Below are 25870 nucleotides of genomic sequence, written 5' to 3'. Positions count from 1 at the left end.
TTGAGTACTTGTGCTTGTGTTCATGGTCACGTGGGACCCACGTGAGTTAAGTATGGGTTTTCTTCTCTTTCGTAGGAAAACACACATGAATTGTGTTCCTAAATTGTTTACAAATTACATTGAATTGCATTCTAATCACACAGTAAATTTCACATTAATTGACAGGATTTGCTTATAATTACTCAGCCAATATTATTAGCATTGGAAGATGAATCTATTCACATTTTCCGTGTGTACATAAAAAGTATTATGAATTCACCACTCTTTTGCAGACACGTACATTCTACATATTATTATCATATAAATTGAGAAAGAAAAATAGAAAATGAAAGTTGGTGAACTCTTATACTAAACCAATTGCACACAATTCCTCTCACATCATTATCATCTTTGATTTGCACACAATTCAAGATCCGATATGTTAAAATTTCATCTCATCTTCAAATGTTAGATTGAATTTTCTTATCTCAATCTAAATCCGATAAAGTTTACAAATTCACAACCCCACGTTGGAGATGCCCTTACATCGGATAAAATTTAACTTATTGTAGCTAGCTGTAATAAAAATTCACTTATGTGCTAGCTGTAAACAGAAATCATTGCTACCTTTTGGGTTTTTGATTTGCTCATTAGGAAACCTTAATGAAGACATTCAACTAATGTAATACATTGGATCAGGTAACTTGAAGGTCCGATTGCCGACATTTGTCCCCAAGATATCACTCCATTGATCACCAATATTCCCAATTATTCTAAATCCACTCTTCACAAGCTTAGTTCTCTCTGTTGATTTGTACACATATGATGTGTTGCCAGAATAAGTCGATCCCCTGCAAGCCAAAAATGTTACTAAAATATAAACAGTACAATAGAAATGCCTTTTCAGTTTGACGAGCGGGGAGATATTGTTCTTATCAAATGATCTAACCCACAATTGTAAACGAGAAGTTATAATTTAAACCGTTAACTATAACCCAAGTGTATAAGGGATAATTTGGGAATATTGATTCTTACTTGAGCACAAGCTTCTCCCAAGTGTGATATCCAACATTCTTGAGATTGGTGGTTGTGACATTTCTTTGACCTTCTCCACTTCCTGTTATGAATACAACCTTGACTCCAAGTTTCAAAAGCTTTTTGTAGAGCTTGAGACTCTCAGGCAAAGCTGGGGCTGTGCCTTCCAAGACCCATGTATTGAATGCAGTGGAATTGTATAACTCCGTCCTGAAATTTCACATGTTTAAAATATAAGGGCCCAAGCAACCCTACCAAAGACAGGGACAAACCTTCGTGCATGTGATTTTCCAATAATCCATAAATTATCAAGAAATATTTTATTTCTAGAATCTCTCAATGGATTTTCTTTGCTTTTTTTATTATAGAAACTTTTGATTTTGGTTTAATCAAATATTCAAATCCAAGAGTGATATTTCGAAATAATATAATTATCTCATGATATCATCCCTTGCCGGCTTACCCCTACTACTTTAATTCATTAATTCGTTGATTTTCGTAATATATATATATATATTTTATCAAACAAGGATATACAAAACGTGTGAAGGGTTCTACAATAAAATCATGATGGTGATATATGAAATTTTTTATTTGTTATTGTTATTATTTTTTATTTAACGAATTTGTTATTATGATTAGAACAATGAAAATTTGATTGCAAAATACATCTAATGTATATAGTATATAAGGCAAGCCAACAAGGTCTAGCCCAATGAAAAATGACATTAATTTTCAAACCAATGATCTCATGTTAGAACTCATTTTGACAACTTGATAGTGACATGTGTGTAACAAACTCTCTACCTGTTGTAGTTTACACTATCGTTTGTATTAAATATATACAGTATATATATAAAACGAAAACAAAATTAGAGTAATAACATTAATATAAAGAAACTTACCCAAATCCATGATCAGCATAATAAGGTAGATTAGAGAGCGTAGTCTCATCTATATCAAACACCCACACATTCTTGCCATCGTTTGTAAGATTGAGACTCTTAGCATAGAGCCAAGCCTCATTAGTGACCACCTTTGAGTCTTTCCTGTACTGGTGGCCAAGCAAGTAGTGCCCAACATAGCTCTCACATTCTGCTGGAACAGTCTTCCAGTTAATAATGTTGTTAGTTTCCACCCCCAATCTCCAACTTAAGCACGACACGCCAGGAACGCTGTCACCGCCCGCTCCGGATTTTGGCCTGAGGAGATGAATATGGTGGGTTACAAGTGGCTCATGACCTTGAGTTGTTGATACAACTGTGGCAAGGAAGAAGACTAGTATTGGCAATATTTCCATGATGTATGAGTAAATATTGTTTGGGAGGAAACTTCTGCTTTTGCCTTCTATAAATAGCCTCTACTATAGCTAAATGACCCTTCATTTGACGATAATTACGATTATAATAAAATTTTCCTCAAGTCTGACAACAACAAAAATTATTGATGTCTATGTCCTAGATGAGTTGGCTTGGATGCATCTTGATTTTGTCTTCAAAATCATGCTCATTAGGAAGAAGACTAGTTTTGGCAATAATTTTATTTTGTTTTTCTTACACACACTGTAAAGGTATTATTGGGGTTTGAACCTGAGATCACTAGTGTGCAAATCAATATTCTTTTCAACTAGACTAAATTCCGTTGGCAATTTTTTAATTAGTTTACCTAGCCATCTAGAGAAATGCTTCATAAAAAATGAAAAAAATAGTATAGTTACTGCTATCATGTTGGTTTGAAGTGTCGTTTCAGCCTGGGGAGTGTAATGTGGTTGGGCATTCCTTAGCTCATCTGTTTCTTGGTGAGTGAAAGAGGTTTGGGTGGAAACTATAAAAAATCTTGTAAGGAGGACCATGGAAAAAATTGACTAAAACTCAAGGGTGCCAATTAGGGATATTTTTATGAGTATATACACAACAATTGAAAAGAAAAACTCACTGAAAGAGGCCCAAAGAGCTCTTGCTTGGTTGTTGAGAGAAAATTGAAGGAGAAAAAAGGTATGACGATTTTAAAACTCAACAGTCCAAGGGTTATGACGAAATTAAGAACATTGCAGTGGCTCCTCCCTGTAAGGAGCTATTTGTCCCTATATATATAAATCATATTCTCATACATATATAACTCATTAAAAGTATAAAAAGAAAAATTTCTTCACAAGGGTTAAATTGTAATTTATTTAGGGAACAATGGCTCTTTCTAAAGAGAATGATAACATGCGTCGTTATGATGTTCACATTGAAAAATCTCTCACTTACAGAGAATGGTCCAAGTATTTTCCTTATATCATACTCGAGATAAAGTGCACTTACAACATTGCCACTTTTTATTTGGTCAATAAAAAGTCTTAATCAAACATGATTCAAGTGTTTTGCAAAAGCAAAACAAAAATCAGAACACTGATATATCAACTAATGTAATACATTGGATCAGGCAACTTGAAGGTCCGATTGCCAACATTTGTCCCCAAGATATCGCTCCATTGATCACCTGCATTTCCAATAATTCTAAATCCACTCTTCACAAGCTTAGTTCTCTCTGCTGATTTATACACATACGATGTCTTCCCAGTATAAGCAGACCCCCTGCAAACCAAAAATAATGTCACTAAAACAATTACAAAACCCTAAAGTGTAAGGGGTAATTTGGGAATATAGATTCTTACTTGAGTATAAGCTTCTCCCAAGTGTGATATCCGACATTTTTGAGATTGGTGGTTGTGACATTTCTTTTATCTTCTCCTCTTCCTGTTAAGAACACAACCTTGACTCCAAGTGTCAAAAGCTTTTGGTAGAGCTTGAGACTCTCAGGCAAAGCTGGGGCTGTGCCTTTTAAGACCCATTCATCGAATGAAGTGGCATTGTATAACTCAGTCCTGAAATTTTCAAATATTATTGAAGTATAAGTGTCTGCCAAATATTTTTTTCATTAAAAAAAAAAGAAAAAAAAGAAAAGAAAACAGAAGGGATATGGCTCTGTTGGTTGAGCTCTTCAACCTCCATTCATGTGGGCAGAGATTCGAAACCCTCTAAACACCCAATGAGTATTTGTGTAAAACCCCCCAATCGCTTGTACTAAAAAAAAGCATTATTATGAAGCTAATGATTAAAAAAAACATGCATAGTGAGGGAGAGAAAGGTACTTAATGATTTCTTATACTAATACAATATTAATAAAGTATATTATGTTCTGTCCATTGAGGCATTTCTTTGCAATAAAAATAATGAAGGCATTTCTTGTGAACCAAAAAATAGGAATAAAGTATTCTACATAATTTAGAGTGCCAGAGCTGGTGGTTTTGCTAATCTACACAATGCATTATTCATTAATCAATTGACTTAATTTAGAACTTACCCAAATCCGTTAACAGCATAATAAGGTAGATTAGAGAGTGTAGTTTCATCAATATCAAACACCCACACATTCTTGCCATCCTTTGTAAGATTGAGACTCTTAGCATAGAGCCAAGCCCCATTAGTGACCACTTTTGAGTCTTTTCTGTACTGGTGGCCAAGCATGTAGTGCCCTACATACCCTTCACATTCTGCTGGAACAGTCTTCCAGTTAATAATGTTGTTAGTTTCCACCGCCAACCGCCAACTCAGGCAAGACAAGCCGGGGACGCTGCCTCTGGCTCCTCCCGTTTTTGGCGTGAGGAGATGGATATGGTGGGTTAGAACTGGCTCATAACCTTGGGTGGTTGATACAATTGTGGCAAGGAAGAAGACTAGTGCTACTGGCAATATTTCCATGATGTATGATATTGATTGAGTTTGAGAGGAAACTTTGTTGCTTTGAATTGACAATTTGCCTTCTTTAAATAGGCTCTACTAAAGCTAAATGACCCTAGGTTTGGAGGATAATTACTTGTGTGGCCCTAGTTGTATATGGTGTAAAAAAAACATGCACAAGTTGAATTGTAAAATCACTCTTTATGAATTGGAATATATTATCTTTACGATGCATTATTTGGGTTTTGTCTTTAAACTATACTCATTTTTTAAAGAAACACTAGTACTTTTTGTTATTCCTATCAATAACACAATAACATTATTCTTCGAAAGTAGCAGAACAATATTATTTCCGTTTTAAGTCAATTTTTCTGCGTTGCTTAAGTTTAAAGTTACCTAGCTAACTAGCTGGCTATGTTTTTTTTTCAATAATATCTTTTTGTTGGGGGGCGGGAGAGCTTTCTGGATATATGTAAAGAAATGCTTCACATTATTCACATTAATGTTACAATATTCATGCTTTTTCGTTTTTCTTTTGACCAAGTCATGTAAGAAACACAGACACACACACACAAAAGGCAAAACGACTAGCATATATTAATAAATAAATAGAATAATGTAATGATATGTCTGTAGACTATATGCACAACGTGCCACTGACAATAAAGCTTAAATATATGCAGATTAATGCAAAATGCCATCACTTTAATAGGTAGCATAAACTTGTCCAAAAGCAAAAACGTGGCAATAATTCTTTAATACATTTTTAAATTAACCACGAGGAACAGGAATTTAAAGAGTAGTAAATTATTTAGGGAACAACCACGAATATGGAAGGTAAGATTGCACTAATTTGTCTCTTTAAATTGTTCCAAAGTGTATTTTTACCATCTTTTTCAACACTTGGCATGTATTTATTAGCATAACTATAATTAACTTTTTACTTTGTATTTATAGAATCATAATTATATCAACATGCACATGTCAAATATTAAGAGGAATAATAAATGTACATTTTAGGTTAAAATTGTGAGCAAAAATACTCCCCAAATAAAAATCAGTATCTAGTGTGAGTTTTTTTAGCAGTGACAGCAAAAGAAAAGATGAAAAGGGAAGGAAAGATATGCATACCACTCCACATATAGAGAAAGCATCCTCTTCTTATACGGATAAGGAAATTCTGTATGGAGAGCCTACACCTACCACCACCCCACATGAAATATGAAGTTTGCTCAAGCTTGTTCTCCTTTATGGCCCTTTCAGCCTCCAACATTAAACCCAAAAAAAGAACAAAAAGAAAAAATTTATTTTTTTAATCCATGCCATGCACGTGGTCTTATTCTAAATGCATTTTGAAATTACATGTGGGATGAGCTAATTTAAGATTATTATCAATAAATAAAAATAAACTTCCAAGCATGATTGATATGGCTTATCAATTTTGAAATGTACAGAGCTTAAAGTAAATGAACATATAGATATTTATTTTACGTGGTAAAATCACACATTTGAGGAAAATTCACAGGACTCCTCAGTCCAAAAATCACATCTAGATATTGTTTACCGACTTCTTCGTAACTCAACTTCTGTCACTGGATGATCTTTGATACTTTTTGTGTTGAACGCAATACTGATCACGATTGCTTCAAGCTATAAGGAGGATAAACGCCACCACGGTCTTGGTCTCCTCAATCATATGCGTCACAGAACATGCATATGAATGCAATATGAAAATGAAAGTATTTGATAAATCACCAACTAAAAACAAGAACACTTGATAACCTATCTCAAAGATATGCACAACAACTTTTTCTTAAAAACTCTATATGCTCAACACAAATATCAAAAGCCATATCTGTCAAAAGAGAGGCACACTTCTTTTATTCAAAACTCACTCTCCCTAGTCAAACGGAAACACGAGTCCACAAACACTCTTCAATTATGACTATCAAATTTAATCCAATATGGACTCTAATGAAAGACATCATAACAGGAGTCCAAGAGACCACAAATACTATTCAATTATGAATATCAGTTTTGATTCAATATGGACTCTAAATGATGACACCAAACAACCACTCTTTTATGGAGAAACAATATCTCTTAAAACAAGTGAATTAGGAGATGAGCACGGGACACGTCACTATAGGAAACACTAATATTTTAACTTAAATCAAAATGGCATTGAAAATAATTTCAACTAGGAATCCTATTGTGAATGCATGATTATATCATGATTTACTTGAAATCAAGTTTCCCATATCGATCAAGTCATGCTTCAAAAATTCAAAATTAAATGTGTTGCGCCAAAACTTTCAGTAAAAAATATTCACACACTAATTCTCAATTTATGTTAAAATCTAAAAAATTTCAATACAATTTTCGTACTAACACATTTGCAACATTCACGGGATATTTTTAGATTCACAAAAGCTACTCCTTTGATTGCTGTGCCATTTTTATTTTTGTAAGAGGTTGCCTGCCGCCCGAGAAACATGACGATCAACATATCAAAATGTATGAAGAAACGAGCAAAACAATTAACAAAGGAGTACTCGATTCGTACACTACACATGCAAGTTGTTGCTTTATTTCTTTGTTGGGGTCCTATCATGTCTATGGAAAACAGCAAAACGAAAGCAAGGCCACCCAACTAGAAATGATGATGAACAATACCTTACTTAGAGCCTTAACATAAACAAAATCTTGGTGTTTAAAGTAAGGAAACTTTTGTTTTAGTGACAAACTATGATTTTCATATTGAAGAAATATTATTGCCACACAGACAGTAAATGAAATTATTTAGCCATATGTCTTAATTACTTGTCAATCCAAATTGATCGAGCAAAATCTGTAAACCCACCGACAATTTGAAGTCTACATCGACCTTTAAACCCTCGTTTTTCTTTTTCTATTTTTAGTACAATGGGATGATATTGACCTCATGTTTTGATCAGTCAATCCAAAATTGATCTAGATAAAAATATCTTTTTACTTTTAATGTCACGTCCTGTCGGAAGGAAGCATGGCTACAGGTAATGGCTGTGGGACATATAAAAAATAAATAAATAAAATTAATATTTTTGTTGTTGTCGAAGTTAGAAAGGGAGAGACGAGAAACTCACATACACAAGTGTATCATAAGAGCTTGAATCAAAAAATACGTGAGAGTAAACCAAAGACCTAGACCACTCCAACTAATAATCCATTAGTAATCTAACCAATATTTAGTTAGGTATAAAATTTCAAACTTTGAATATTAATTTAATTATCCTAGACGAAATCGAATCTTCATGTTGGAAAAATGTTGGACAATAGGGTTAATAATTGGGTTTTGGGCTGAAGGATAAGGCTTTCTTTATCATTTAGTAGACCAAATATAATTGTGGGGCCTGGATATCTTAGCAAAATCTGCGAACGACTTTGTATTGATGGATTGTTCATGAAGTGTGGAAACTTTAAAAGCGACCTGGTAGTTATAATTCCCCAAGAAATGATAAGAACATACACAAAATAGACGCAATAGTGTCATGTGAAATAAAACTAAAAAACACGACACTAACATAAAAATAGGGGTGGGGCAATGGAGTGAAGGTCGGCTCATCTCAAACTAGCTTTTGGTCATGTGATAGTTACCTTCACTTAAAAGAGGAGGTCTGAAGTTCGACTCATATCAACGCAAAAATAATAATTGCACATCTTTTTGGTGGATGCATCAAAACAAGGCGGCCTCATCTCCCTCATTTGAAGATTGGAATTAAAACCAATTAATTGTTTACGTTGAAATGAAAGCTAATTTATTTTTCAATGGTTGGTTTTGGGCTACTTAAAATAAGGTTGATTTTTTTTTTTATATTACAAAAGAGGCCAATGTGAAAGGAGAAATGTACTTATACCACCCACTTGAACTCTGGCAATGGTTAGTTCCATAGCCTTTCGTGGTCCAAGACTTGGGAGAATGATTTTTCCTGGCGTGTTCTTCTTTTTTTATTTTGATTTGTTCGAACATGCGTGTCCCCGCAGTTTTTCTTTGTAATTAAATTTTTTTTACATAAATAAAATAAAATAAAAACTATACTAGCCACTATAAATAAAAGTCTACCAAAAATGGGTTAATTGTATAAATGAATGTTACGTTTCTAACATTTATATAGTGTCGTTGTGGTTACTTGGGTGCACTAATCAATCCATTGTTGCAATGCATAAGTGTAAGTAGATCCAACCAAAAAATTTCAACATTAAACTTAAAAACTATGGGAAGAATGATTCGAACTCGGGTATAGAATAGGGAGCACTTCCGCTTTAGCCAACTTGACTAAGCTCATATCCGCAACTTCACAATTTACCCTTAAGTTCAACTTCAACATTAAAATCTCAACAAAAGCATATAAAATAAAATAAATTTTTTTTTTTTAAAAAAAAAAGGACTTCTGAAACTCTGCACCTTTCCCCATGGTTCCTTCTAAAAAAAAATTTGTGAAAACCTAAAACAATTATTGATGCTTTGGTACACCTATGAAATCTTTCGGGTCACATAAGTGAAATGGCACTTCATCAGCCCAAAACTTTACGGGCTAGCCCGGATGAAGCCCAAGCGTAATCCTGAGCTATTCTTTTCTTTTGAACCCAAATATCGGATCCTACCATTTTTGCTAACAGAAACCGGTCCGCCCGTGCTGGCCTAAAACCCTTGCAGCTCTCTCTTCCTCTCCGGCGCATCGCCGCTTTGCTGCGTTCAAAGTTTTCTGGGTTTTCACTTCTGATTATGATCGCCACCAAATCCAACGTTTTTTTGGTTAAACCCTAAAAATTCACAAAATTAAAGGAAAAAACCCTAACATTTCTCTGTCTGCTTCATCACCATGCTCTCTCGTCTGCTCCCCAAACCCTCCCATTTCTCTCGCCTAACCCTAATCTCCTCAAAGTTCCACCCACCTCCCCAACCCCAAAACCCTGTTTTCACTACCTTCGTGCCGAGGTTCTTCTCAAGTGACAATGGCAAGGGCCCCTCCCAATCCGATGTTTGGAAACTTTCTCAGGAAACTGATGGAAAGTTCGACCCTTTGTTCGGTGAGATCTCCGGGGACGTTTCCGGAGTCGCCGATTCCGGCGAGGCTGGCGAGGCAGATTCGTGGTTGAAAGAGAAAGGCGGGGAGGAGTGGGAGACGGTGGCGGGGTACAAGCCTTGGAGCTTGGGAGAGGAGGAGAAGAGTGACTTGTTCGATATCGGTGAGGGTGTACAGACTGTTGCTGCAACCGACGGTGAGATTCGCAGGGGCAGTAGAGAGGAGATTGAGAAGGCTGAGGAGGCTAAGAGGCTTGAGAAAGAGGAGCAGGAGCTCACTGCTGTTCTCAAAGGTAGTTCCTTTTTGTTAATTTTGAGCTAACAGTTTGATGTGAACGCACATTTTGATGTATGTGTTCCAGTTTGAAATCATAGATATGGGAAAGAATAGAAAAGTGTATAGCTTAGTGGAACCACTTGTACTGTACTATTGCCTTTTTGGTTGATTTGGGCATCAAGCATTTGTATGTCTCCTTCTCTTAAGTTTGTTGAGAAGGAACTGATTGAAAGCTTGTTGAGACGTCTTTAAGTTTACCAAGCAATTTCTGTCATTTTATGTCCATGCGTGTATTGTCTGTTTCATTCTGAATCCTGCTTTTGAGAACTACTACTTGTTGAATCGATGGGAGAACGAGTTAAAATGAATACATATTTGCTTGGTTTGGATGTGTATTCCACATATGGCTTAAAACCATTTTTTATACTTTGTTGGAGTTATATTTTTTAAATGATACTCACTTTGGATGAAGTTGCTTATTCATTATTTGTGTTTTAACTTGATCAGTGATGTGCTGTGTTGACTGGAATAAGTTGAGTGATTCACATTTTTTCTTTTACTTCCACTTGTCAGGTGAATTGTTCAATTGTATACTGATTCAGTATGGTAATTGCAGGTCCAAATCGTGCATTTGGTGACCTTGTTGCTGCATCTGGAATCACAGATGAAATGCTTGACACTTTGATTGCATTGAAGGATTTTCAAGGGATAAATGGATTGCCCCCTCTAAGAGAAATAGAAGACATTCGTTATGAGAAAAGTACCAGAAAATCCTCAAGAGCTGAAATAGAGCGCCAGAAACAGGAGGAAGCTGCAAAAGCAAGAGTGAGACAAGTAGACGACAAGGGGAGAGCTTATGGAACAGGAAGAAGGAAATGCAGTGTAGCACGTGTCTGGATTCAACCTGGTGATGGGAAATTCACGATTAATGATAAACAATTTGATGTCTATTTCCCAATGCTTGACCATCGTGCTGCCCTTCTTCGACCTTTCTCTGAGACAAAAACATTGGGCCTTTGGGACATCGAGTGTACTGTTCAAGGAGGTGGCACCACAGGTAAGCCTAAATTTCAGAGATACACATCTTATTATGGTTTATATGTTAACTTCTTCCTTCGTATTGACTTGTTTGTTTGGGATCCATTGCAACTGTTTTTTCCCTCCTTTATCCTTGAACTTGCAATTCATCACTTTCTATGCCAACAAACCACAGTGTTGTCTCACTACTTAGTACTTACACTGCCGACATCACGGAGAACAATTTTTTGTCCAGCTCCATATGTTAGTGGACACTTTTTCTGCCCATATTCTTATGGAGTCATATGTTCAATTTGACTCCTTAAAATAGATGAAATGGACATTAGTGAGTTTTTCTTCCTAAGCTGTTAGGGTGCTCTAGTTGTTGCTTAGCTTTATACTTGAAACCAGATATATAAACAGGAAGATGCCAAAGAAAAAGATAGGAAAATCAGAGCCAAAATATCTTGACAGAATTACAGACAATTGTTTTATGCTACTTTGCTCTTCTTTATATTTACTAGTTGGGTACGAATATACCGTAACTTTGTGCAAATTGTTAATCTTGAAAGCATGTTAATCCATTGCATACAAAATTAAGAGTGGTTTTTACAGGTCAAGTTGGAGCAATTCAATTAGGAGTAAGCAGGGCCTTGCAAAATTGGGAACCCGACTTGCGTCCTGCACTAAGAGATTGTAATATATTTCTCCTCCCCTTTGTGCGTTTGTCATTTCTAATTGATAGGGAGAAACAGATGCTAACCTTGTAAATTGTAAATTTTACGAATTTGTTTTCTTATAAATGATCTTTTATAGCTGTGTTGCTTTCTTGCTAATCCAGTTGTTCACTTGTCTTTCCAGCTGGTTTCTTGACAAGGGACTCACGTGTGGTGGAAAGGAAAAAACCAGGAAAAGCAAAGGCAAGGAAGAGCTTCCAATGGGTCAAGCGTTGATCAATTGTTGCGAGCTTGGTTTTCTACACCAGTATTGATTTGGAACTTAAAGTATGATTTACAGCAATAACTTGTTGAGATTCACTCTTATGGCCTTGCATGGCATTTGTAGTGGTAGCTTGTAACAGTCGATGAGTACTAGAACAATTTTGTAGATTATGTGATCCGAGAAGCATTTGAAGCTATATGATTTGTTTCTGATTCTTTGTTGCTTCCACAGCTTTAAGTTTTGTACTCGACATGATACTTGAGTTAGGTTTTTGAAGTGAGGTTGATAGCATTTGTATGATTTCTTATTTATTTTTGGCTTTGTAATTGCATTGGTGTAGTAAATTACAATGTATTACGAGACAAAAGTAATTGATCAAAATGTCGTTGCAAAAAGCAAACAATATTTACAATTTGAGATCATATTATTAGAGGTTGAGTAGATCAAAATATTTTGGCTTAACCATGTGGTTATGGACAACAATTTATCAACCGCAGACCCTTTAACATCCAACAATTTGTCAAGGCACCAGCCACATGCTTGGCTGCGATTAAAAGATGCCTCCAAAGAAGCAACAATGCTTGGGTATAACTACAACCTTCATTGGCTAATATACATCAAAACCCTTCATCATCTTAAAGGGCTTACAACCCAACCTGTGATCGGACTCTGCCTGCGAACTCTGACTCTCCTATGTGAACCACTCTGCAATCGTTCAAGCACGGCATATGTAATTGAATCCGGTGTCAACCCCTGCTGCTTAAGCTTTGCATACAGATCCACTGCCTCAGCAGTCCTCCCACACCTCTCAAGACAGTCGAGCAAGATGTTGTATGTTACAATGTTAGGGTAGCAGCCTTGAGCAAGCATGTCCTCGAACAACCTGCATGCCATTTCAACCCTATCTGTCTTGCCGAAGCACTCGATGAGAGTGCTGTAGGTGACAACATCAGGGCTAAAACCCTTCTCTTGCATCTCCTTAAACCTCATGTGGGCTTCATCCACATCACCGTTCTTGCCAAGGCAGTTGATCAATGAATTGTAAGAGATGATATCAGGTTTACAATCGCTGTTCTCAAGCTGTTCAAATATGGTCACAGCCTCATCAACCTTCCCAGCTCTACCATAGCTCGAAATCAGAATATTGTACGTAAATATGTCAGGTTCGGGGCCGTCAAGTTTCATCTTTTCATACAGTTCACTGAGATGAGATACCTGCTTCAACCTTCCAAGAGCTGATAAAACTGTGTTGTACATCATAGTATCAGTAGTTACCCCTTTCTCATGAATGTTACTCAGCATGTCAATGGCCTCCGCGGTTTTACCAGCACTACACAGACTCTCCAACATTGACATGTACGCGTCCCGATCCCCTCTGTCATGGAAGCTCCACATATTGCAGAACAGCCGGTGAGCTTCACCGGCATGACCCAATTTACTCAACGTCCTCACAAGATACGCGTATATTGACTTAGTCATGTATTTCTTCGACATCTCCACCACCTTATCAAACCTACCCAGCTGCCCTTCAGCAACCAAAACATTCAAAATCACACTGTACGTAAACTCATTAGGCCTGCAATTGTTCTCCACCATTTTTGAGAACACAATGATGGCCTTCTCAACCATCTTGCTCCTAGCAAGAGCCTGAATCATAGTATTGTAAACAATCATATTAGGACTGCAACCCCTTGTTATCATCTCCTGAAACAACCCCAGAGACTCATCACCTTTGCCCAATTTCCCACTCATTCTGATCATGATCGTGTACGTAAACTCATCCGGCTCGCAATGCTTCTTCTTCATATCATCAAACACCTTGTATGCACGCTCAACCTGTCAAATTTTCTGCTGCACATCAGAAAATCAGAAACCCTCAAAAACCCACATCGAATTCAAACGTGAGTGCAACGATAAGGTCATATATTCAATTCATTCATTCAAATTCCAAACCTTTTCGTCTTTGGCTAGCGCATCCAACAACATGTTGTAGCCAAAAATATCGAGCTTATAACCACGACGCCGCATTTCCAGATAAGTATCGAAGGCTTTGGTGGATTCGTAAGAGCGCAAGAAGGCCTGAAGCAAGCACTTGTAAGTGTAGCAGTTCATGTTGAGACACCATTTCTTCACCAACCCAATACACGTCTGCAAGTCTTCAGTGTCGCCGAACAGGCCTATGAGGATGTTGACGGTGGAGATGTTGCCACGTATGTTGGAGCGGTCCATGTCGCGGAGGATCGACCGGGCGAGGTCGAACCGGGCAGGGGAGGTGGACTTGGAGAGAATGAGGAGGAGGCGGTTGCAGGTGAAGGGGTCATGGTGGAAATTCGGGGAAAGCGAGGGACAAAACCGGAAGAATCTAATGGCGAGGTCGGGGCAGTTGAGGGATTTCAGGATTTCGGAGGCTTCGGATGAGGTGAGGTGGAGGGAGAGGGAGGAGAGGTAGTCGGAGAGGTCGGAGAAGGGGTCGGACGACGTGGCGGAAGGTGACTGGCGAAGGAGGATTTGGGTGGCTTTGCAGATGAGGTCGCGTCGCGGGAGAGCGTAGCCGCGGATGTCTGTGGGGAGGGGCGGTGGTGGTGTCACCTCGGCGGAGACGGAGAGGCCCGTTGGGGAGGTTGAGGTTATCTTGGCAGTGTACTTTGTGGCGTAGTGGCGGCGCATGGTGGGAACGGAGGTGGTTGAGCGCGTGGGTTTGGTGAGGCCGAGGAGCCTCAGATGGCGGCGGGGTGTCATGGTGTGGTGGTTAGTGTTAGTTTGGTGTTGGAGTCGTTGTGCTCGGAGAGAGGGACTGGGTTTGGTATGGACTGTTTTTGGTTGAGTGGTTGAAGTAAACGACGTGTCGTGTTGAGTGAGGCAGAAAATTTTGGATAACAATTATCAATGCGTATAGACAATTGATATTTGATACGGGTTGTGAAACCCCATATTTATAAAATTATATAATTTGAAGATTTAATATTTTGCCATAAAATTTATAAATTATATATACTAGCCTCTAAGCACGCGCTTGCAAGAGGCTTTTTAAAAAAAAAAAATTTATTTATTATTTATTTTAGAATTAAAAAAGATAATGAGTAGTTGTGTTCTATAAAAATAGGATTCATTATCTGCTTTTTCTTTTTCTTTTAATTTTTTTAAATATGAAAAAGTATGAATTTACCATATTATCCTAATTTAATTAATAATTTGAATTCTTAATGTTTGCATTAACCAAGGGCATTTTCTGGTATTTTGAATGTTTCACCATTCTCTGTCTTTTGCTTTATATATACTAGCCTCTTTGCACGCGCTTCCGCGCATGCGAGAGGTTTTTTTTATAGAATTTTTTAATTTATTTTAGAATTAAAAAAGATAATGGATATTTGTGTTCCATAAAAATAGGACTCATTATCTGAATTTTCTTTTAATTTTAATTTTTTTAATATGAAAAATTGTGAATTTACCATATTATCCTCATTTAATTAATAATTTCAATTCTTAATATTTGCATTAACCAAGGGCATTTTTTGGTATTTTAAATGTTTCACCATTCTCTGCCTTTTGCTTTATATATATAGATATATATATTGTATTTTATTAAAAATTTAGGAGTTAAGGCTTAATAGATATATTTGGTAAGAAGCTGACTCATTAGCATGAGGTGTTGGATCAAGAGTATTGTAGCTAGAGATGGTGCCACCATTCTTGCTAGGTGGCGGGACATACAAAAATTGAAGATAGCCTCAAGTGGTTGTTATCCTATATTGTTGCCGCCAATAATATTAACCAATGAGGGATTTCTTGTTGCCTACTTCTACTACTATAAATAAGAATTTACGTTTATAAATGGTTTACTACATCTAGAGAAAGGCATCCAGGTGATGAAATTCTTGGAGGAGATATAGGGCTAAGCTTGTATTTTTTGAATTTGGAGCAAAGCTTTGGAATCGAGGTAGGGGTTTCTTGGGGACCTTTACGAGGATTGATTTAATTAAATTTCATGAGTATTATAATATGCGTGATATTACAGTTTGGTTGATATTCTTTATTATTGGGTGTTTACGTTTTGTTAATTATCATTGTATTATTTTATTAATAATGACATGTTCATATGTTATCGGAGATGGCTGGAATTCTTGGGTTGATGAAGAAAGTATGGAAAAGAGGGTAATAGAAATAATTTTTGTGTATAGTTGAGTCTAACTCTTGGTAGGTCCCAGATCTTAAGAATCCCACAATGTACATAGTTTTTATTGGGTGATACAGGACTAGCGACGGGGAGTTAGACAAAATGGAGAAATTATGGGATGATTGAGATGTGGGTTAGTTCATATCAATGGGCAGGTTTGCTTGTCCAGTTATATGAATTAATGGGATTAGATGAAAAGCATTCATTCATTATTATCTTGTATATGTTATGTGATTGTATGTCTTGTAATTTAGTTATATCAATCTACCGTGGTAAGGTCTCATGTCCCTACTGAATGGTGGTTGCTCATCCCTCACCCTGTTTAATTTTTCAGATGAATTAGTGGGCAAGAGGAGGACTAAACTAGTTAAGGCTAAATTGGATGAGAGTGATAGAGTTTTATTTATTAATTGTAAAGTTGCAAGATTTTGGAGTTTCGGCTTCTTTTTATTTTTATTTTTTTCCTCATTCACCAGGCGCGGGATTTTCACCGACCCTGGAGTCTGGGGCGTCAAAAGAGTTTTACGGTTTCATTAAATTGTTTTGTTATTCACTGACTTGTTAAATTAATGTTTAGGATGCAACCCGATCAGAGTGATGATACATGGGGAGGATTCCAAGTTGGACTCAATGGCCTCATCCTAGTAGACGAAGAAGTATACCACAGCTGTCTACGCAACCAGGCTTATGTAGACGTAGTTAATGAAGTTATAGATACAAGATATAAAGGATATTTTATACACCAGAGATGCAGAGACTGATTGTTAGACATCGGTTGCATGCCAACAATATTAGGAGTCAATATCAATTAAATATTGAAGCACACTCTTACGACCAGGTATTAGAAGATGCTGCGATTATAGCTACTGATATTTGGCCACCACCACCAAGGATAGACTTACCTTATGTTCTAGAACCACATGAGTTAAACTTACCCTCATGTCCCAAACCCAGAAGATGAAGCATATTTGGAAATTCTGGACCTTGATGCTCTATCTACTGGGTCTATTGCGTCAGCTGCTTCAGTGGTTATTACTGAACCACAAAATTCTAATCCAACTGTCATCAATCTAAGTTATGATGAAGAAAATCAACATCCTGAGCCTGTTATCCCTCTCGTTGAAATTATAGATATTAGTTCTAATGATGAATAGATTTTCTCAAAAGTTTGACTAATAAATAGATAGTGTGAACCTAATAGGCTGATTTTGGTATAGTGGATTTGTATAGTTTTTGTGGACAGCCTTATACAAATCAACTATACCAAAATCAACGCGTTAGGTTCACACTATCTATTTTATTAGTCAAACTTTTGAGAAAATCTATTCATTATCAAAACTAATATCTATAATTTCAACGGGAGGGATAACAGGCTCAGGATGTTCATTTTCTTCATCATAACTTAGATTGATGACAATTGGATTAGAATTTTGTAGTTCAGTGATAACCACTGAAGCAGCTGATGCAATAGACCTAGCAGATAGAGCATCAAGGTCCAAAAGTTCCAAATATGCTTCATCTTCTGGGTCTGGGACATGGGGGTAAGTTTAACTCATGTGGTTCTGGAACATATGGTAAGTCTATCCCTAGTGGTGGCCAAATATCAGCAGCTATAATCGTAGCATCTTCTAACACATGGTCGTAAGAGTGTGCTTCAATATTTAATTGATATTGACTCATAATATTGTTGGCCTGCAACCGATGTCTAACAACCAATCTCTGCATATCTGGTGTATAAAACATCATTCTATATTATGTATCTATAACTTCATTAACTACATCCACACAAGCCTGATTGCGTAGACGGCTGTTGTATACTTCTTCGTCTACTAGGATGAGGCCATCGGGTCCCATTTGGAATCCTCCTCATGTATCATCACTCTGATCGGTTTGCATCCTAAACATTAATTTAACAGGTTAGTGAATAACAAAACAATTTAATGAAACTGTAAAATTCGCTATGATACCATTCTGTCACGCCCCGGGCGTGGGATTTCCACCAACCCTCGAGTCCGGGGCATGACACGGGTTCACCGTACATTTTAGTTTTTAGTTTTTATTTTTTGTGTTAGAGTATAGAAGAAAATGAAAGTGAGAGAGAGGAAGAGAGGGGAGGATAAAAAGGAAGAGTAACAAAAGTGAAAACAAAAACTTGAAAGTGAAAACAATTTCAAATAGATTTCAGTTTTTAGTTTTAGTTTTCACTTTTGTTACTTCTTCCTCTCGTCTTCCCCTCTCGTCTTCCCTTCATCTTCCCTCAATCCCCATCTTCACTCTCATTTTCACTTTCTCTCTCTATTTTTCCTCTATACTCTGGCACAAAAAATAAAACTAAAAACTAAAAATGAAATGATTATCAAACGGACATAAAATATAGTGTAACACTAACGTGAAATGAAAATAGGCATAAGGTTAAAGGAAATAAATCTAACACTCATCAGTATAAATCTGTTTAAAAACGATTCACTTGAGTTACAAATCCCTTACGAATATTGCAAATAAAATTTAACCAAACGCATTATGTCTTTTAAATCATAGGGCAAAGTAATTTTTTTTTTTATAAATAAAAAAAACTAAAGTTGAAAATTGAGTTGATTGATAAATTGGGAGAAAAAAGGGGAAGTAAAACAATGAAAAAGGTATTAATCCGTTAGTGAAAAATGAAAAGGTATTTATCTGTTATTTGTAATAGAAAACTACAGAACCAGATTATTTTTCTTTATATTTCTACATTATCTCACATTGTATAGATTGTAGCATTTTTCTTTTCCTTTTTTGTCAAAGATTGTAGCATTCTACATGGATGCCACAAAATAATACTATGAATCACACCTTGTGCAAAAATAAAAATAAAAGTTGAACAAGTTACGCTCTTCTTGCTAGTTATTTGTTCTAGTTATACAACCCAGTGCATCCACGGAAGGGTTCATTCTCCAAGCAAATGTTTTACATCGTAAAAAGATTGAATTATATCCCCATTATGAAATTAAATCTGGTACTCCTACTGAGCACAAATTTCAACCCCAAGAAAGGTTGAAAAGAATATAATCAAATATTAGTATAGTAAAAAGGCAAAGGGTGTCTCTCCCATATATATATATATATATATAGAGAGAGAGAGAGAGAGAGAGAGAGAGAGAGAGAGAGAATACATAATATTGGCAAAATGGATCCTGATACATGCAATTTGGATCAAATTTTTCCTTTCAAAATTTTATTTCGACAATGCCGACAAAGCAAATAACTTGGAAGTCGTAAGAAGCCATGTGATTCAAAAAAATTATAGCAGAAGCACCTCTCATTTTGCATGGAAATGTCTGCTAACTGATTCGTAACTGGGGACATTCGAAACTGCCACAAAAACAGGAGGGGTTCATTTTCTCATCCTTTAATCAAATGATAGTAATATCTCAATATGAGATCAGTGTAAAGCATTGGAAATTTACCATTGCCAAATGATGCCATTGTTAGAGGTGAAGAAATAATCTTTTGCGCAATTGTAGTAATATCTGTCAAACTCACTTCTTCTACTGTCTTCAAGAAATGCTCCACAGGTTTCCTGCAATGGTTAATAGTGACCGTATAGCTTAGCATGTCACAAGAAACACTGTAATGCTTCAATATTTTAAAATTCTACTAAACCATAAAGAGGCTTAAGTAAGGGCTACCAAATAATGTCATACCACCAGAGTGATGTAAAATAAATGGAAAACAAAAAAGGTAAAAGAAATTTGAGCAAGAGGATTGAAGTGAAATAGGGAAAAATGGTTCCATCTAGATATTGCACACCTCTCTCCGTACGTCAAAACCTGCCTCCCTATGTCCTCTGATGCAATCATCTGCAAAATGAAAATAAAAGACCCAGGAATTATGACCAAACCTCAAACAACAAATACTGAAATGTGTGTGTAAGAGAACCGTTATAGTAGTATAATTATATGAGGCAAGGAGAAATGGAGGTCAAAGACTCTAACACAAGAAAACAAGAAGATTCTGTGTATGTGTCCGTGAGAGAGAGAGAGAGGGCATACTCTAGATTCTAGATTCATTAAGACTGCAGCCTTTGTGGACTCCTTGGCACGTTTAAGCTGTACGTCCGTAACTGCCAACATGGAAAAAAGAAACTTAGCAAAGAGAAACATAAATCAGAAATCTTTCAAGTACAAGAAGAAAAACAAGAAAATGCAGAACAAACCTTGTCCAGGTGTTGCAATTGAAAGTAATTCTTTAGCTGCTATATCAACTAGTTCTGATCCAAATTCACTGGCCTACATCCAAAAATAGCAACAAAAGAAAATTACTCTAAAAATTAAGAAACGTACTTTAATTATATACCAAACAACATTATAAGCCGAATGATTATTCATATCACATAATACAAAACATGATGATTCCCCCAACTAGACCACTTTGATGAATTCTCCCATGGAAAATTCTAGATCCAATAAAAGTTCACTTTCCTTATGTATAGAAAAGCCATTGTAAATTAGCTTGATTGGAAACTTAGCTCCAATATGTGAAAATTCACATCATAAACTCAAGTTAAATGCAGAAGAAAAACCTCATGCACAATTCCAACAGAAAATATCAATAGCTGGACTTGAAATTAAGATAGCAAAAATCAGATGGATGTCAAATTGATAAACCACTTAATGAGTCTATCTTCTGACACAAAAAGACTGTCCAATTCATGCACAGGCACTACCCCAGCAATCTATCCAACAAAATGCAAGCCACATTAACCATGAAGATTTAGAACTAAAGGGTGGGCCTTACAGAGCTAGCATAAATGCCAAACAGCCCAGAATCATTGAAGATGCTGTTGAAGGCAGAGAAGGACTGAATCTCTTGAAACTTATTCAAAACGCGGAGATCTGTTGTCAAATGATAGTAATGATCAGTGAAACAAGAATACATATAGCTTCTGAAACAGGATCCCTGGCGCACACACACACATGCGCGCGCACACACACATGCGCGCGCACACACACACACGCATATATATATATATATATATATATATACAGTTATTCTCTTATCCGGATGTTTGCACGTTATTCTCGTGCGGATGTTATTGTAAACAGACAGGAAAGCAAGGAGGGATGTTATTGTATACAGTTTCTAAGTATATGCTTCTTAAATTACACACGAGCAGACTGCGGATTTAACACCAGATATCAAACCTGCTGCATTCTCTTGTTTAGGAGGGACGGGGTGCCAGAAAAACAAGAAATGAAAGAGGTAAATAGAAAGTACAGTTTAAGGGGTTTAAAAGTATTGCATGTATAGAAAGAAGGAGAATCATAGTGAAAATAATCAAGCAGTCCAGCTAATTAACAATAAACTAGAAAACAAAACTTAAATAGCAAAGGAGGAAAATCATAGTTAAAATAATCAACCATGCAAGCTAATTAACAATAAACTAGAAAACCTGGGCAAAACTTACATAGCCTTGAGTGCATCCCCTTTCCAGGTCCCCCAGCAGAGAAAGAACCACCACCTCCCATAAGCAACTGCAATATACAAAAGTATTATTGTCATCCAAGCATGGCATAGTCTTTCTTATGATCATATGTCACTAAGAACGTAATCCAGAGAGGGGATATAGATACAAAACACAGAAATTCGTCAAACATAATTTATTTGACATGCATGAAATCTCATAATCATTCCACAGATAAATGTGAAACCTGGAGAACCGTCAAAAGGATGGCTTGCTTCTCTTGTCGCCAGCCACCGGGAACTTCAAAAGCAAGAGCTATATGGGTCTCCTGGCACAACAGGAGTATAGCAGATAAGCATGCTTGCAACAAAATTAAATAATGAGGAATATAAGTAGACAAGGAGAACCAACTCTGAAGCTGTGAATCAGAATGAGCAGAAATACAAACCGATGGACTAGCTTGAAGACGATACTCTCCTCCAACATATTTAGATTGTGGCTCCTCAGAGCGGGGCCCACTAGGTAGGTCAGAAAGAAGTGGTTCTGCAATAGATACAATCTCCTCATGATCGACCCCTGAAGCTGCAAGAACAATCCGACGAGCCGTATAATTCTCCTGAAATTCCCACATCAGCCACCAGTCAGTAGCCACACCGCACAGCACATGGATAGAAATAAGGATTTTTTTTTTTTAAAGGTTAAAGAAAAGTAACCAAGAGCGCATATTATTTATTCAAAAATAATAACTAATATTTCGCATGCAGTATTCAACGGACTTTTAGGATAAGAGATAGTTGACTTGAGCATGCAGTATTCATAATATTTTTTTTTATCTTACAGCAACAAAGTCCTCCAAGACACTGCCATTCAATCTGTTCAGTGCTGCTTCCGAAGCCAGAAGAGGATTTGCCAGTGCACCAGAATAACCAGCAGAATGAATTGCCTCCAGGAGTAAGCCCTGAGGATTGTTAGATAGTTCACCAATCTCTGCCCGCACCTTCTTCAGCTGTACAAAAAAAAATTCTACAGAATATGAACATATGGCAAAGCTAAAGTTTTTGAAAAATTGATAAAAATAACCATGTGTGGAGACCAACACTACAAAATTGTTTTGATTGCATTCAAGATCGTAGAAAAAGATAGAGACAATATTTTTTTATAAATTCATAAACAATCCAATTTCAAAGAATATGCTGAAATTAAACTTTGTTAATTATCCCAAATTTGATTGGACTTCTCTCTTTCAAATGCTCAAACTATTTATTGGAACAGGTATAATTCATTGAGTTCAGTTCAACCTTCCATCACCCCAAATTCCTCCCCTCTTACCAAAGAATGGGGAGACTTATAACGAACTTTAGAAAGGTAAATGAGTGTACCACAGTATTTTTTTCAAACAAACATTCCTAAAATGATGCCCTTTAACTTTCAAAGAATACTGATGAAGAAATTTTACCTCTTCATTGACCTCCCATTCCAAGAAGGCAGGATTCCTCACTGCGTCAACAAGCAGTTCCACCATTTGAGGAACATAGGTTTTGATAGCATCAAAAGTGTATCCCATTTGCTCCCTAGAGGCACTGGCTCCTATGTGACCACCAATTGCTTCCACTTCCCTCACAATGCGTAAGTGGCTCCGGTTGGTTGTACTCTTAAAAGCCAGTCGCTCTAACAAGTGTGAAGCCCCACTCGACTCGGGTGTCTCATATATGGAACCGGAATCAACATATAATCCAATGGAGGCCGCAGGACTCTGATTAATCAAGACAAGAAGAAACAAATCAATCGACAAGATTGAACAGTAAACAGAGGAGGGGGTACATTAAAACAAAGTACAGCTACATCATAACGACTCTTACATACCGGTGATGTTTCTGAAGCTATTTTAACACCATTCGACAGAGTTGTAATCTGAGTCTTGCTTGGCTGAACATGATCAGGTAGTGCAGGAGGAAGGTTAACACCTGGGAGTTGGGTTTCCAAAGGAGGAAGAGTACTGGAGCTTTCCCCCGTCAGCCAGCTAAAGATACCCCCTGAGGCTGGCTTTATAGCAGCTGCACTTGTTGCAAACCTGGTGGCCCCCACATTTCCGGCACGGCCCTATTCAGAGAGTGAATAGTGCAACATGGAACAGTCAATGCCACCATGTAGATAATCAAGAACGAAAATTGTTTGTATCTAGTAACTGCCCTTAATTTCTCCTGATAGATTTATATTTATTCAGAAACTAAATTTTAGGATCTGTCTCTTTTAATTTCACGACACCAACCAGATAAAAAGAAATCCATCTCTTTAAATTTACAAAAATAAATACATAAATAAATCCGTTGTGACCAAGAAGCATATATGAGACTTATTCGAACAGAGCACCACAATAGAAACCAAGAACAAATTCACCCAGAACTGCATTCAACAATGCCTGAATTGGGTCGAGTTAGATTTCTCATTTTAAACAGAAAAAGCAAAAGAAAAAGTACACACAATACATGAGGACCATAAACTTGTATCCATTATATTACTCCAATTCCCCAGCAACCAACAAAAATGTCAATACAACATTTAAAAAATCATCACTTGAAGCTACAAACAAAATCAGATCAAATATCTGTTAAAAACCCAGTAAATTTAAACGCCGATCTTAAGAACCGCAGATTCATCATCCAACATGATTTACATTTCCTCTCGGCAACAATAAAGGAAGTTAGGGTTTCGGAGGACCCAGTTTGGTACTGACCTTGAGAGCCCTGAGTCGTGAGGCTGCTTTGTACATGGTGATGTAGCTCAGATTGATTGAAGCCCTAGAAACCTATTGGGGATTTGCAGGTCTCTCTGTTCTCTTTAAAAGGTTTGAGAACAACACAAGAGTGGAGGCTGTTGAAATAAAAGAGAGTTCAATCCCTTTCTTTTTTTTTTTTTTTTTGGTTTTCTTGGACCAATAGAGAAATATTCTCAGTAAGTATTGGGCTTCCCTAACAAGTAGAGGCCCAACAGAAAACTCAAAAGGCCAGGCCCAACAAGAGTATGTTGATCAACCGTTCTCTACCCCCTTTTTTTTTTTTTTTTTTTTAAACATATCCAATTAATTTTGATCAACCCTTCTTCTTATGCGTCCTTATTTTTTTCAGATTAAAAGGAAAACAAAAACAAGTACTTTCTTAGAAGTTGTGGGTTGAGATAGGGAACACTTGTAAGTGATATATGTGCATCACTTTAGAGCATGCAAGTTATTTTCGTTGTTATGGAAACGCTTTTTTTGTTATTTTCAATATGAGAGTAACGTTATTTTTTAATTTTTAAATAATTTTTTTTATATGATGGTTCTCATTTTGGATAATTTGATTGATTTATTTATTTTAAACATTAGTGGTTTTAACATCCAACTTTGAAATAGTCAAATGATTTGGCATTTGGCGTCAAGTTAGGAGGCACATTGCATAATTTTCTTGCCATTTGACCGAAATGGAAAAAAGCTATTGGAAAATATTGTAGAAGATTATTAATGTTCTTGAACAAATTCCAACAGATAAAAGGAATATTTTGTGCACATGAAACAACTGGAATGGAACCTTTTTTTTCTTAATTTTTTTGGTCTTCGTCTAAAGTCCAAAAAGCTTTGCCCATGCGGGACTGTAACGACGTCATACATCAAAATAATTGCTTTTGATGACTTAAGACTTTAAAATTATGTGATGGAAAACTAAGTAGAGGGCGTGACACATGACCCACAAACCAAGCATGCCTTTGGATGTCATCAATAACCAGCATGAACTGTCAAGGCCCCAAAAATCTTTAAAAAATGAAACCAATATTTAAACATGTAACATTACAAGTACTTCGAGACGTGAGTGATTTCTAATAATTAATAAAGATTCACTTAGGTTGTTTTGAACTTTCACTTAATCATATTGCGAATAACAACATAATATAACTTAAATTTGAAGCGTTTTAATTCTAAATTTCAAAGTTATGTGGTGTCATTTTTAACATGGTAGTAAATATGAACTTAGCTAAGTGTGCTAGAATTGATGGACTCCATAGCTATGTGTGCTAGAGTTGATGGACTCTACACTCGAGTTTGAATTTCTCTCCTCATAATTTAAATTAAATTAAATTAAAATATCATTTGTATTATAAAAAATATCATGAGATAAAATACCAGCACAAAGAAAAAGGTCTACAAACATGAAACATATGGTCTAGAAGCGTGGACAAT

General features: G+C 36.4%; 5 protein-coding genes across 5 annotated transcripts; 1 reads left to right on the top strand and 4 right to left on the bottom strand.

Annotated features, from left to right (window-relative positions):
* Positions 418–2323, bottom strand: LOC109947799 (acid phosphatase 1-like). Its single transcript, XM_020558913.1, has 3 exons — positions 1920–2323; positions 1015–1224; positions 418–830 (listed from the first exon to the last, which is right to left on the bottom strand). The coding sequence occupies exons 1-3, from the start codon at positions 2312–2314 to the stop codon at positions 653–655; spliced, it is 783 nt and encodes a 260-aa protein (XP_020414502.1). The 5' UTR covers positions 2315–2323; the 3' UTR covers positions 418–652.
* Positions 3158–4802, bottom strand: LOC18782247 (acid phosphatase 1). The gene is made up of 3 exons (XM_007215769.2): positions 4363–4802; positions 3674–3883; positions 3158–3593 (listed from the first exon to the last, which is right to left on the bottom strand). The coding sequence occupies exons 1-3, from the start codon at positions 4758–4760 to the stop codon at positions 3416–3418; spliced, it is 786 nt and encodes a 261-aa protein (XP_007215831.1). The 5' UTR covers positions 4761–4802; the 3' UTR covers positions 3158–3415.
* On the top strand, positions 9306–12384 carry LOC18781736 (28S ribosomal protein S9, mitochondrial). The gene is made up of 4 exons (XM_007215499.2): positions 9306–10097; positions 10698–11138; positions 11714–11794; positions 11960–12384. The coding sequence occupies exons 1-4, from the start codon at positions 9602–9604 to the stop codon at positions 12049–12051; spliced, it is 1110 nt and encodes a 369-aa protein (XP_007215561.1). The 5' UTR covers positions 9306–9601; the 3' UTR covers positions 12052–12384.
* LOC18781972 (pentatricopeptide repeat-containing protein At1g51965, mitochondrial) lies at positions 12446–14949 on the bottom strand. The gene is made up of 2 exons (XM_007214952.2): positions 13994–14949; positions 12446–13876 (listed from the first exon to the last, which is right to left on the bottom strand). Exons 1-2 carry the CDS (start codon positions 14777–14779, stop codon positions 12671–12673), a joined length of 1992 nt encoding a protein of 663 aa, XP_007215014.1. The 5' UTR covers positions 14780–14949; the 3' UTR covers positions 12446–12670.
* LOC18782179 (mitochondrial-processing peptidase subunit alpha) lies at positions 19345–24545 on the bottom strand. Its single transcript, XM_007215202.2, has 13 exons — positions 24392–24545; positions 23521–23757; positions 23114–23410; positions 22496–22663; positions 22106–22273; positions 21905–21985; positions 21661–21727; positions 20991–21088; positions 20410–20482; positions 20246–20316; positions 20004–20053; positions 19661–19773; positions 19345–19565 (listed from the first exon to the last, which is right to left on the bottom strand). Exons 1-13 carry the CDS (start codon positions 24425–24427, stop codon positions 19513–19515), a joined length of 1512 nt encoding a protein of 503 aa, XP_007215264.1. The 5' UTR covers positions 24428–24545; the 3' UTR covers positions 19345–19512.

Source organism: Prunus persica, chromosome G3 (assembly GCF_000346465.2).
Source record: "Prunus persica cultivar Lovell chromosome G3, Prunus_persica_NCBIv2, whole genome shotgun sequence".
Lineage (NCBI taxonomy): Eukaryota > Viridiplantae > Streptophyta > Magnoliopsida > Rosales > Rosaceae > Prunus > Prunus persica.
The sequence above is the reverse complement of the archived record's forward strand: the minus strand, read 5'-3'. Positions and strand labels throughout refer to the sequence as shown.

Bases quoted from the DNA above. Each gene is read 5' to 3' on its own strand.
- LOC109947799 (XM_020558913.1), bottom strand. From the start codon at position 2,314: ATGGAAATATTGCCAATACTAGTCTTCTTCCTTGCCACAGTTGTATCA. The intron at 1,225-1,919 runs GTAAGTTTCTTT...GTGAAATTTCAG, and splicing joins TATGCTGATCATGGATTTGG to GACGGAGTTATACAATTCCA. The intron at 831-1,014 runs GTAAGAATCAAT...TTTGGCTTGCAG, and splicing joins TGGGAGAAGCTTGTGCTCAA to GGGATCGACTTATTCTGGCA.
- LOC18782247 (XM_007215769.2), bottom strand. From the start codon at position 4,760: ATGGAAATATTGCCAGTAGCACTAGTCTTCTTCCTTGCCACAATTGTA. The intron at 3,884-4,362 runs GTAAGTTCTAAA...TGAAAATTTCAG, and splicing joins TATGCTGTTAACGGATTTGG to GACTGAGTTATACAATGCCA. The intron at 3,594-3,673 runs GTAAGAATCTAT...TTTGGTTTGCAG, and splicing joins TGGGAGAAGCTTATACTCAA to GGGGTCTGCTTATACTGGGA.
- LOC18781736 (XM_007215499.2), top strand. From the start codon at position 9,602: ATGCTCTCTCGTCTGCTCCCCAAACCCTCCCATTTCTCTCGCCTAACC. The intron at 10,098-10,697 runs GTAGTTCCTTTT...TGGTAATTGCAG, and splicing joins GCTCACTGCTGTTCTCAAAG to GTCCAAATCGTGCATTTGGT. The intron at 11,795-11,959 runs GTAATATATTTC...TTGTCTTTCCAG, and splicing joins GCGTCCTGCACTAAGAGATT to CTGGTTTCTTGACAAGGGAC.
- LOC18781972 (XM_007214952.2), bottom strand. From the start codon at position 14,779: ATGACACCCCGCCGCCATCTGAGGCTCCTCGGCCTCACCAAACCCACG. The intron at 13,877-13,993 runs GTTTGGAATTTG...AAAATTTGACAG, and splicing joins CGCTAGCCAAAGACGAAAAG to GTTGAGCGTGCATACAAGGT.
- LOC18782179 (XM_007215202.2), bottom strand. From the start codon at position 24,427: ATGTACAAAGCAGCCTCACGACTCAGGGCTCTCAAG. The intron at 23,411-23,520 runs GTATGTAAGAGT...TTGATTAATCAG, and splicing joins TAGCTTCAGAAACATCACCG to AGTCCTGCGGCCTCCATTGG. The intron at 22,664-23,113 runs GTAAAATTTCTT...TTTTTTGTACAG, and splicing joins AATGGGAGGTCAATGAAGAG to CTGAAGAAGGTGCGGGCAGA.